The sequence below is a fragment of the Euprymna scolopes genome, chromosome 12 (genome assembly GCF_053919585.1).
Source record: "Euprymna scolopes isolate OS-2025 chromosome 12, ASM5391958v1, whole genome shotgun sequence".
NCBI lineage: Eukaryota > Metazoa > Mollusca > Cephalopoda > Sepiida > Sepiolidae > Euprymna > Euprymna scolopes.
In genome coordinates this window covers 83,436,568-83,449,318 of record NC_136493.1, presented here as the reverse complement: position 1 = coordinate 83,449,318, position 12,751 = coordinate 83,436,568, and the positions used below count along the sequence as shown (strand labels likewise).

The window sequence follows — 12,751 nt, the reverse complement described above, 5'->3', positions numbered from 1 at the left end:
TCGATTCTGATAATAGAATCAATCGGTTTTCTTCTTATTCTGATATTTACAATGTTAAATATTTTATATAGTTGCAAAACTGTCAGCTTGCCAATTTCCAAAATAAATTAGTTTTGGGGATATAAAAAAAGATAACCCTGAAATTAGTTTTAGAGTTTTATCTCGATACAGGGGAAGTAATTAGTTGTAATCGGTTTAGCATTTTGATGCTAATAAATAGTTGATAAAAATAAGAAATAATATTTAAACGTGAATCAGTAAAATCGCTCATTATAAAAACAATGTTAAAATGAGAAATATGCAATATATATTTAATTAAAAAAAAACAAACTATGGAAGTCACTTATTATAATCATATTATTATGAATATTACGTTTTTACAGTTTTTTAACAAAAAACATTACTGATTTCAATTATTTATAATATTCATAATATTATTGTATCATAATATTATTATGATATTCATAATATTGTTGTATCTATGTATATGCACATATCATCAAGAATGACATATAAGATGACCTCCAAGGAATTGATTCAGTGTGGAGAATAAGCCTACTTTCTTCACCAGGTAAGTAGCCTATGTACAAATGCACACAATGACACAAACCAAGAGTCTAAATACTTGCAAACGTCTGCCGTTTGGTTTAGTTGGCGCTTAGAACCTCTATTTAAATCTCTTCAACAGCTACAAACCGAAAACATTCGAAGATTTAACTTTTTATTTTATACAATAAATATACTTTGTAATGATAATTTTACTTTATTTATTTATTTATTGCTTTAGCATACGGATTGTAACTGACTTAGATGTTATCGAACCATTAACTTTGCTTCATTAGCTGTCCGGGTTTTATTTTCTCGCCGATGAAGTATATCAATGTGGTTGGTTTCTTATCTTTGTAACAGAATTGGTTGGCCATCATGTAACTCGGAAAATCATCTGCGGCGATGCGATTGTCATTTCCTGTGGTCTTACCAATATGAATGGAATTCGCTTGAAGGTTTCCTGCACACCGGACGGACATTTTGTTGGCAACGCCAGGCTAATTGAACATGACATGGTGGCTGATAATGGAATCGTCCACGCTGTAGATACCGTTCTTCTGCCTGACGCAGGTAAGGGCAGATAAGTGCCAAAGAAACAGAAACTTGCATAACTCGTATATTGTTATTTGACAAAAAAAAAAATAAATAAAAATAAACAAAATAATGAAGGTAGGTCTCTCGACCATTTTAACCCTTTCTATTTCATTTCCTTTGGACCTTTTCTTCCGGGTTGTGTAATGTGTCCTGTATTCATTTGTTTGTTTGTGTTTCGGACAAGATCACACACTTTTGCATTTGCGAGAATGTAAGTGGTTGTATGTAATTTATGTGTCAACTACAAACTATTAAACATCAAAATTCAACAAGGCGTAGTGGATAAAGTACTTCGTAAATTCAGTTGTAAAGTTACACTCTTCTAGAGGTTGAAGGTTCAATCCTATGTGTGGTTGACACTCAAAAGATACAATTGCGAATTACTTAGGACTTCCACCCAGTCATAGCTGATGGAACGTGGATTAAGTAAAGAGTTTCGTTCGATATTCTGCGCAAATTCCCAAACTGGACAGAAAGATTTCTGAGTTCTACGGAAAGATTTCTGAGTTTGACAAGATACAAGGTGAGAGGTTAAATCAACTGAAAGGTTGTGCAAATACCACTCAAGATGAGAACCGCAGTCCAAAAAATCCAAATAATACAAATAATAGAAATTCAAATACTGCAACCATTTGTATCAAATAAGCTGAAAAGAAAAAATAAATTCCGATGACTCAGCATGATACAGTTTTGTTGACCGGCTCGATTCTGTTGTTGGCATTCTTGCAGGAGGAACTAGGTAATAACTGATAACATACTTAAGAGAAAGTTTACTACAAAACTGAACTTGGTCCACCAAAGTCTTCTATATCAATTTAACTGTCATCGCCTTCCTAAATTGAAGGTAAACACCGATGGATGCTCCTTCTCTTGTCTATCGTCTAGCATAATCTGTCCTGTCCACGTGTCACGTGTCGGTCTGTGTCGTCCGGTTGGTTTGCCTACGTGACTGGAATCTGAATGGGATTATATACAATGAACGATCTTGAAATTCTCTGTAAAAGCAAATTTCTAAAACGAAGAATATTGACCAATTGATTATTTTCAAATTGATTCTTCGATTATTCAAACAAGTTATCAGACTAGATAAAGAATAAGAATAAGACAGAAAATGTGAAGTTTAAATTGGATGGATTAAAAAAAAATCGTGAAAAGTGGAGTTGAGATGGCTTTTTTAGGAAAAACTAGGACGTCACATTTGTATAATATTTTATTAATAATGTAACTGCTTTGTACAGTGATTTTTAACGTCGAAATGATAAACAAAATTAGATATTGCCAAAGATGCATCTATATATATAAAAGCGAAAATGTATTTATGTATGTATGTATGTATGTATGTCTCGCAAAAACTTTCGACACGGGTCACGGATTTTTGCCAGATAGATACCATTTTGAAGTTCTAACCTTCGCCCGACAAATATCGAAAAATTGGCCGAAAATATTAATTCCTTCACCCTAAAATCATCAGTTTTCTACAGAGAGGGGTCAGCAAAAACCGTCCTCTTATTACAAGTTCGCTACGCATGCGCAAATGACGTCGGAACATGATTTAGTTCAAATGTTAAAAAAACTGATCCAATTCTGTCACCGTCGTCTTAGCTCAGTTGCTTAGAGGACGGTGTAATTATATAAAGTTGTGAGTTCGAATCGTGGTGTGAGGTGTCTTTTTTCTTTTTTTTTTTCGATTTTTTAAATTTTTAATATTGAAACAGGGTTATTTAAGCCAGTGTTTTTTTTGTTTTTATTTTTCAGATTTTTTTAAAGAAGTTTTAACGTTCGTTTTTCTGTTTCCTTTTTCCATCACATTCGCGTTTTCTTTTTTTGTTTTTGTTTTTCCGATTTTTACATTTAACATCGTTCGTTTGCCTTACGTTAGTTTTTTTTGTGTGTGTTTTTCGATTGTTTTAAGTTTTAACATGTTTATATAAAATAATTTAATATTTAATATTTAAAGATATTTACTTCGCTTATTCTTATGTTTTCATTACCCCCCCCCGCCCGAGCATACACACCTCTAAACACCCGAGCAACGCCGAGTACCCCCCTCCGCTAGTAATAATAATAAATCTCTATATATATAAACGAAAATGTTTGTATGTATGTTCGCTTTTTGTGTATGTCCAAGAAAGGCTTTTTTCAGAGAAGCGGTTGGTCGGCTCACAACTTCTTAAAACTTTTTATATCACATAGAAATTATAATATCTCCGAGTTAACAACGGAGCTCGCCTATCTATTTAATTTTCTCGACTTCGGGAAGATAAATAGTCAACATTTGTCGCTCGCCGCATATGGATTAGGCTTTTTCCTATAATAAAAGCGACACTAATTGTGGCGGTATTTTCCATCTATCGCCGTAAATGTCCGAAAGCAATCAGATTTGATCAATGTGGAAATATTTTCCTTATATCAAACAATTGCTATTCAAATTGGACAAGGGTAGCTGGTCCCCCCCCCCACACACACCAACATCTTGGAGAAACAAAAATAAAAAAAGCTTTCTGCAGTAAATGAAATACTATCCCGTAGTCAAAGTTGACCTCATTAAGTCATTAACGCGTGCACCTGTCAAATCTAATCTATATATATAAAAGCGAAAATGTATGTATGTATGTATGTGTGTGTGTTTGTGTGTCCGCTAAAAACTTTCGACAGACGCGACGAAAATTCACAAACTCGGTATCATATTGAAGCCCCATCATTCGCCCAAAAATTGGCCAAAAACGTTCATTTTTTTCACCCCGAAATCAACAATTTTTGACAGGGGGGTCAACAAAAACCGTCCCATCGTGACGACGACTGGTTCTACGCATGCGTCAAATGACGTCATGACCTGATTTACTTTAAATAGTTGAAGAACTGACTAAATTTCATATACGTCGTGTTAGCTCAGTTGGTTAGCGCATTGGTTCGTTATCTAAACGTTTTGGGTTCGAATTTTTTTTTCGATTTTTTAAATTTAAATATTGAACCAGTGTTATTTAAGCCATTTTTCACATAACGTTCGTTTTTCTGTTTTTTTTTTTTTTTTTTTTTTTTTTTTTTACTTCGCTTATCCACCCGGGTACCTACCGATTTTTTTAAATTTTAATATCGAAACAGGCTTATTTAAGCCATTTTTCACGTTCTTTTTTATGTTTTTTTTTTGTTTGTTTAACGTTCGTTTTTCTGTTTTCTTTTTTGTTTCTTGCGATTTTTACATTTAACATCGTTCTTTTGCCTTATGTTAGTTTTTTTGTGTTTTTTTTTCGATGTTTTGATCACCACCGCCTCCCCCCCCCCGCTTAAGTTTTAACGTTCGTTTTTATGTTTTCTTTTTTTACCCCGCTTATAACAAACAAACCTGGTCATTGACTTCATTTGCTGAATAGCTATTGCTTACGTCGTCATCGTCGTCGTGTTACATGATAAGGGCTGCCCCCTTTTCATGTAAGTATAAAAATAGAGAGATTTAGTTAAAATGAAAATGAAATAGAATAGACGAAATTCGAAGCTCGTAAATTAGGTTTAGAAATAGATTACGAGAGAGAATTAGAAAATGGAATGTAAAACAAACCATGGTTTAGCTTAGAGATAAAATAGTTTCAAGAAAAGAATGTGCGTTGTCAAATCTGTTATGAAAATTCAATTGAAAGAATGCAACTACAAGATAATATAATAAACATGTTTTTAACATATTGGAAAAATAGGTTACTGGGAATATAGGTTAAAATTCCTTTTGTAAACAAAGGAAAAAGTTTTGGACACGCATGTCCAGAACACGTGAAACAAGACACATGTTTTAACATGTGTATGACGTCATGGAAAATGGGAAGTTCTCGATATTAGTTAGAAATTTTAGAGTTAAGCAAGGAGAAACTGAGGGAGAGTCAGACAGAGTCTGAGGACGACAGACGACAGTCCAGACATGGACATTCGAACGTCTAGAAGCGAGACGGTCACTTTTGAAAGTTAGAATGTGAAGCTTTGAATTCTTGACTCAGAAAACCACGACCGGTCGGGAGAAGAAATAAACCCATCATGTGTTTTTATAAACGTCGTCTTTGTGTTGTAATTCTACCAAAAGGTAAAGTGAAAATTGTTATTATATGTCTATATATCTGCGTTATAAAATGTCTTTACATACACATCTTACATACACAATATGAACACTAAGACTGTCTGAACACTGTTTCCTCACAAAGAGCTTCTATTACAAATCTAAGTATGAACATTTTATAAATATAAATCTCATTATAACACGATCAATCTCTCTTGCAACAACATCCTTCAACAACATCACTTGTAATAAGACTCTCTCTCTCTCTCTCTCTCTCTCTCTCTCTCTCTCTCTCTCTCTCTCTCTCTCTCTCTAAGACTCTAAGACTCTAAGACTCACTTTTAACAAAAAACAATAACAACGAATAATAACAACAAAAAGGATAATAATGAAACCCCTAAATATAACAGTCGTCGTCGTCGTCGTAACGCTCGCACAAAATCTTGCGGGCACCTGTCAATTTTGTTCTTACTTAAAGTAACTCATTCTGCCTGGCCGAACGGTTCATGTTTTTTTCACATTTTATTTTCAAACTTCGCCTCAGGGCTTCGGGTTCGATCCTACCCCACCCTCCGGTTTCTTTTTTTTAAGAGCACACACACCTCCAAACACCCGGGCAACGCCGGGTACCCCCCCCCCCGTTATAAAAAAGCGAAAATATGTGTATGTTTTTATGTCTCACAAAAACTTTCGACATAGGCCACGGATTTTCACCAGATTGGAACCTTCGCCCAATAAATATCGAAAAATTGGCCCAAAACATTAATTCCTTAACCCTAAACTAGCCATTTTTGTACAAGCAGGGTTAGCCAAAAACCGTCCTCTCCTGACAAGATGGCTTTACGCATGCGCATATGATGTCGGAACATGAATTAGTTGAAATATTAAAAAAAAAAAACTAATTTCTTTAACGTCCTCTTAGCTCAGTTCATTAGAACGCGGCGTCATTATCTAAAGGTTGGGAGTTCGAATCGCGGTGTGAGACGTCTTTTTTTTTTTCAATTTTTAAAGGTTTAATATTGAAACAGGGTTATTTAAGCTATTTTTCACGTTCTATGTTTTTTGTTTTTGTTTTTATTTTTCAGATTTTTTAAAGAAGTTTTAACGTTCGTTTTTTTTTTGTTTTGTTTTTTTCCCATCACATTCGCGTTTTCTTTTTTTTTGTTTTTGTTTTTCCGATTTTAAGAAATTTTAACATCGTTCGTTTGTCTTATTTAGTTTTGTTTTTTTTCGATTTTTTTAAGACTTAACATCTTTATATATATATATATATATATATATATATATATATATATATATATATATATATATATATATATATATATATATATATGATATTTAAACAGGATGATTACTTCGCTTATTCTTTTCTTTGATTCCCCCCCTCCCGAGCACACACACCTCTAAACACCCGGGCAACGCCAGTACCCCCGCTAGTAGATTATAAAAGATGAATTTATGAAACGTAAAACAAATACCGGCTTGGTTGTTGCGTTATAATTTCCTGGGATTTTTCTCCGCCATTTTCTTTGCATGTGACCAAACGAATGGAGCCATGTGCTAGTTGTGTATATCAGTAAAGAAATTGCTTACAAAATACATTTTCTATGAGCGATCATGTGATCAGTTTAACCAATCACGGTTTATTATTGCTAGTGGCATTATATTCTCTCAATGTTTTCACTTGGGCTTAATATCATATCTGTGTATTTTGTAAAATTATCAGATTTTAACTCGCGATTTCTTAAATTAAAAATAGATGAGAATGAAGTTATTACATCATTTCTTGTAACTTTTCAGAACAATTTTTTGCTCTCATTGTTATCTCAGCTAGAAAAATGGCGTTGCAATGCATAAGTTGTATAACTGTTGCAAAAATTTTGTTATAAGGTTTTTATGACTCCCACAACTTACCAACATTGTTACATTTCTTAATGTGCCAAATATGATGCCTTGCAGTGTTACATTAACATTCATTTTTCAAATCGAAACGAAACTAAAAAAAAAAAAAAGCTGGATACAAAAAAACAAGGGAAATAAATAATTTTTATCGTGTTAATCATAAGATTGTGTCAAGAAAATTTGCAGATTTTTTAAATAGTGATCATTCATTCAATAATTACCCCGCTATACAATTGTAGTATTGAATTTTTTTCTCCGCACGTTAAAACTTATTTGCGTTTGTTTGTTCCGGCGACAAAAGATTTTAAAATGTGAAGTGTGTGATTGGTCAAGTGTATACCTTCGTTGATAATGGAATCAGATCTGTCGAATTTAAATCATATTGGGTTTATTATTTCCAATTAATTGTGAGAGTTATGAGCCCTCGTTTCTCTCTATCTGAGGAAAATGGCAACTTGTGATCAATTACTCATGAAAATGTTTTTCAGTTGGTGAATTGTGTTTTGACATTAAATAACAACAGGTTGGGTTGACATGCCAAACTAAATCAATAGTAAGTATATATAAGTTTTAAAAATAAATAAATAAAAATGTTTACTGACAAAAATTTAAATCATCCAAAAATTTTCGGGACTTCGTGGCTGCCGAAGCTTATTTTGCAGTCGACATTTAAACTGTTATCATTTCCTTTTCCCGAATTTGTTTAACAATGATTGCATTTTATCTACCAATACGCATTTGTTGATTAAAAGAAGAAGAAGAAGAAGAAGAAGAAGAAGAAGAAGAAGAAGAAGAAGAAGAAGAAGAAGAAGAAGAAGAAGAAGAAGAAGAAGAAGAAGAAGAAGATTTCAAAAACATTTGTGATGTGTATGCGGAACTATATTAGTCCGTTAATTTACTCATACGTGAAACATGATAACTAAAGGGAAATAACTCGCAACTTGAGTAGTCTCCCTTTATTATTATTATAAAAAAACGATATATATGACGGTTACTGCTTGGATTTCTGTCGACCAGAGCATCTACTGATATCATAGCAAGGGTTATACAAAATTAAGAAATATGTTTACAGGAGCTTAGCGTATTTTTTAAATATTTTTAATACCTGTTTATTATAAATAACAAATAACAATAACAATTGCTGATATTTCTGAATGAATAAAAAAATAAAATGACTATTTACGTCTTATTAAAGTTTTTAAAACTATATACAATTTTTTTATATATTTTTAAATTAATATGTGTAATTCCCATAAAGAAAATTTGAATTGCCTAAACTAATTATTTTCTTTCTAATGGGATACATAGATTTATAGTTGATCAATACTAAGTGAGTGACCATTTGGAAATAGCGGCAAGAACAATGACACATCCTTGTAAAAGCCAACGTCTTCAAAGAATAGCGGATAGAAAACTGCGAGTGTAGATTATCTCCTATACAATGCTTACAATTTTCAATGTGCAAAACATGAAGTTGTAACGTTTAATGTATATTTAAAGAAGATGAGATGTGAGAATTTCCAAACGGTTGAGAAACATTCTTATAGAAGGTCGCCAAGTGAATTTTCATAGAGCAAACAAAACGCTGTCCTCAAAAGAATTTTCATCTTAAACAAAATTTTGACAGACTCGAGACAAATGGCCGATGTATAAGGAGTAAGTTCAGGAACTTCTGCCATTACTAACCAGGGCGTTACCATTGTCGACCAAAGGAAGAAAAGTCTATCAGGCATGTGTACGTAGTGATGGGAGTGATGGTTTAGGATATGTGTTGCATGGAAATAAATGATATGAGAATGATAATGTGAGTCTTCAAGACGGAATTAGATCTGATGACCTCAGAGGAAGATTAAATTTGGACAGTTTTTGAGGATGTGTGCAGAACATGAATGTGTAGCAAGGACAGTCGACATAAGAAGGCAAATGAAAATATGGGATAAGGATGGATTTGAAAGAAGAATGAGCAAAAACCTGGCCATACATAGATTTAGGTTGGAAGTAAATTTCTAAAAGTCATCCAACACATGCCGACCCGTTTAACCAAAGACTCATTATAATATGATATTTGTTATATATTTTACAGTGAAGAACATGGTTGAGCTTGCAAATGACCTCAAACTTCACAAATTTCTAAATGTTTCTGATGAAGCAGGAATGACCCAAACACTGAGAAAAGAAGAAAACTTCACCCTTTTCGCACCAACGGATGCAGCGTTTGATTGTAAGTTGATTTTTTTTTTTTTTATGTTAATTATGCCTTACGTGATTAATCGTCCGTTTTTTGTTTTTGTTTTTTTTTTTTATTGTGCATTATAACTACTACTTCACTCTCCACTTCTCTGAAAATGTCATACATACTTAATGACACAAATAGATTAAGCTCTCTAAGCACTACCCCGTAGTTGGAACATACTAGATGACAGAGATTTATTGCGGTTTGGGGATATGACATCTACGTGAAAGAAGGCTCCCGACACAGAGTTGATTTGAATTAACTTTTACTTCCATCCATCAAAATAATCCCGTTCGTAAATCTACAAAATCACTCATCAACTTTGCAGATTCAAATTTCTTATTGCTGTTTATTCGCTCACAAGTTCTCACACAAATAATTGGTTTCAAGAACAGATGGCGTTCCATAGAATAATCCAAATAATTCCATTTATCTCTTGAAACATTAGGGAAAAATTTATTTGTGTATTGCCTTCCTTATTTACATCATCAAACACTTATGGTTTCCATCAGCGTTAAGTGACAGCAAGTCTTCTCTTGAATGCTCCAGGTTTCTTCCTTTCTGCATTGATATGTATTTTTTATGTGTACACGTGCGTGTGTGCGTGTGTCGTAGCTGTTGATAATTGTGTTAGTGGTATTATTATTGTTACCTTCACATCAATGCAAGCAGATGGTTTCCAACAAAGCTGAAGTAATATTATCACTTATGTTTTAAATAGCACTACTGCTAATACTATGACTGCTGCTGCTGTAGTTGTTGTTTGTTTGTTAGTTTGTTTGTTTTTTTGTTTGTTTGTTTGTTTGTTTGTTTTATGACCAGCCCCTTTTGGCAAGAAACGGTTGATGATTTCATCAAAGCGTGAGAAACAAGGATTCCAGCATCACCACTTCATTACGTGTGCATGTGTTTTTTAGTGTGTGTGTGTGTGTGTGTGTGTGTGTGTGTGTGTGTGTGTGTGTGTGTGTGTGTGTGTGTGTGTGTGTGTGTGTGTGTGTGTGTGTGTGCGAGCTTGCATACGTATTCATATTGTTGGTTTTGGTTGCGATATCATCATCATCATCATCATCATCATCATCATTATGTTATTACTCGGAGGTTTCACAGCAGTCCTTACTAGTAATTTCTCATTGCTGTGGTTTCCCCTGAAGTATGAGTGACAGTAAATCTCCAAAGATCTCCAATATTCTCCACTTCTATACTTCTATAATCGTTGCAAATCACTTTGTATTATCGTAACAGCCGTTTACCATTAATTTTTTGCTGATAACGGCTGTTACCTTTTACTAGAATTTTCATGATACTCACATCATCCTTCTAGTGGAGGTTTGATGTTTTCTCTTCTCGGTCTTTTTATCCTCCTTGATTTTTCACAACCATTTTTTGTGGTACCAGCAGATACCGGACCTACCATGTGTGTGGATATTTGTTTCCTTGTTTGTTTGTTTTTTTTGTTTTTGTTTTTTGTTTCATTTTGTTTTTCCTTTGGTGGTGGTGGGGGGGGGCATATGATGCAACCTTTTTTTATCTACTCTGGTTGCTTCAATTTCTGTTTCCTGTCACGTTTTTTCTATGTTTCTAGTAATGCTTACATAGTATTATTCAATTGCAGTTGATCCTTGATTGATCATTATCATCTGGTTGTGTTGGTTTCCACACTCAAGGTTATTTTAATACTTTAGCTATTTCTATGAATGCTATGCTTTGTATTGTATTCTTTAGTTCCAATTTCTTCTACTTTTTTCCTAATGTTTTCTTTTAACCGTTTCTAGTACTCCTACTATTATTGCTATTACAACAGTCTTATTCATGTTCAATCGTTCTGACTGTTTTGGAATAGTTTGCTGCATTCGTTTATGATGTGATTTATGCCTTCGTCTTTTGCCCCTGAAGTTTACATTTACTGTTTTTCTGTGTATTATCTACATTTTGTTTGCGCTGTTCATGTTGTTTTGTGCGACTGTCAGTATCTCAGTAGCAATTCCGTTTTTTCTATTTAAGTGTCCTTTTTCCAGCCATGTCAATATGTTTCATGCACCATTTCTTTGGTCACTATTACAAATCGTCTATGTAGCTGCTTCTCTTCTCATTTTACTTTTTTCACATTTCTGTTTCCTGTTTTGCTGCTTTTGGTATTGTTATTTTTTTATGATTTTTGCAGCAGACATTGGTCTTTCTATATTTTGGGTAATATATTTTACTAATTTCTTTTTATCACAGGAAATGGGTTGAGAAAGAAAGTAAAAATGTGTGGATGATGTGATAAAAAAAAATTAGAAAAAGATTTTCCCAAAATATAGGAAGACCAATTTCTGCAGCAAAAATCACAAAAAAAAAAAAAAAAAAAAAAAAAACTACCAAAAGCAACATTTTTACTATCTTTACTAGTCCATTCCCCTTCTGTCCTTTTTACATAAAGTTGGTCAGTATCAACCTTCAGATGCAGTACATTGTGCAGACCTATTAGTTTCCTACTTTTTGGGTTCATTTGTCAAGTCTATGAAGGGTTCAGAATATGTTACTAGATATATTTCCCGGATACTAATTCCTGTTATTATGTTTCTACTATTTTAGTTTAAAAAGTTTTCTTGTTTTTTTGTTTATTTGTTTGTTGTTGTCTTTTTTTTTTGTCTTTTTTTTTTCTCAGGTGCTCTATTCCGATGTTCTATTTCATCTCTCTTGATTTGAAGATGTCTACTCCAGGACTCCTTGATACTTATAGATATTATGTTCACTAAACGCCCTCATCAGCTCTGAATTGGACTGTTCTATGTTCTTTGCTTTTTAAGGTTTTCCTTCTTTATTTCTAGTAGTACATGATTTTATTATTTTATTCAAAAGACCCTGGGAAGGAATTCCAAAGTCTAGCAGCTCGAGAGTAGAAGCTATTTGAATAGAAAGCTTTACGGCATCTAGGGATCTCTACAGCGTAGGGGTGGGATTTTGCTGCTTGTCTAGTTTGTATAGTTTGTTGGAGGTATTTACGTTGAGGGGGTACTAGTGCTTTTTCATCCGAGCATTTACCATTAAAGTACTTGTAAAACGAGCACAGGGATGCCACATTTCGACGATGGGACAGAGGTTAGAGTTTATACAACAGTGCGGGACCTATTAGGTTGGTGACTCATTTTTGAACCCTATCTACGAGTGAAAGACTAATGGGAGATACACCAGGCCAGATGAAACAACAATATTCCATGTATGGGCGAATTGTAACTTTGATACTATTTAATACAGGATACTCTCAGGTGTGAGTAGCCTTCTAGCATGATAGAGAGAGCCCACCTTCTTTGCAGCAGCCTTAGCAATTACCTCAATGTATTTGTTTCAATTCATGTTGCTTGTGAATGTTAAACCTAAGAGCTTGAGGAAAGTACTATCAGGTAGTGTATCAGTAGCCATGGCATTCAGTGGTTTAGAGGGTTTCCGGTGAT

At 33.7% G+C, this 12,751-nt stretch overlaps 1 protein-coding gene across 2 annotated transcripts in view; it reads left to right on the top strand.

Moving 5' to 3' along the window:
- Window positions 1–12,751, top strand: part of LOC145291386 (transforming growth factor-beta-induced protein ig-h3-like) — a 426,450-nt gene that overhangs the window by 388,752 nt on the left and 24,947 nt on the right. For both annotated transcript variants that reach the window (XM_080137179.1, XM_080137180.1), the window contains exons 9-10: window positions 910–1,119; window positions 9,168–9,305. In XM_080137179.1, the coding sequence (XP_079993305.1) occupies window positions 910–1,119; window positions 9,168–9,305 (348 nt within the window). The remainder of the gene's footprint in view (window positions 1–909; window positions 1,120–9,167; window positions 9,306–12,751) is intronic.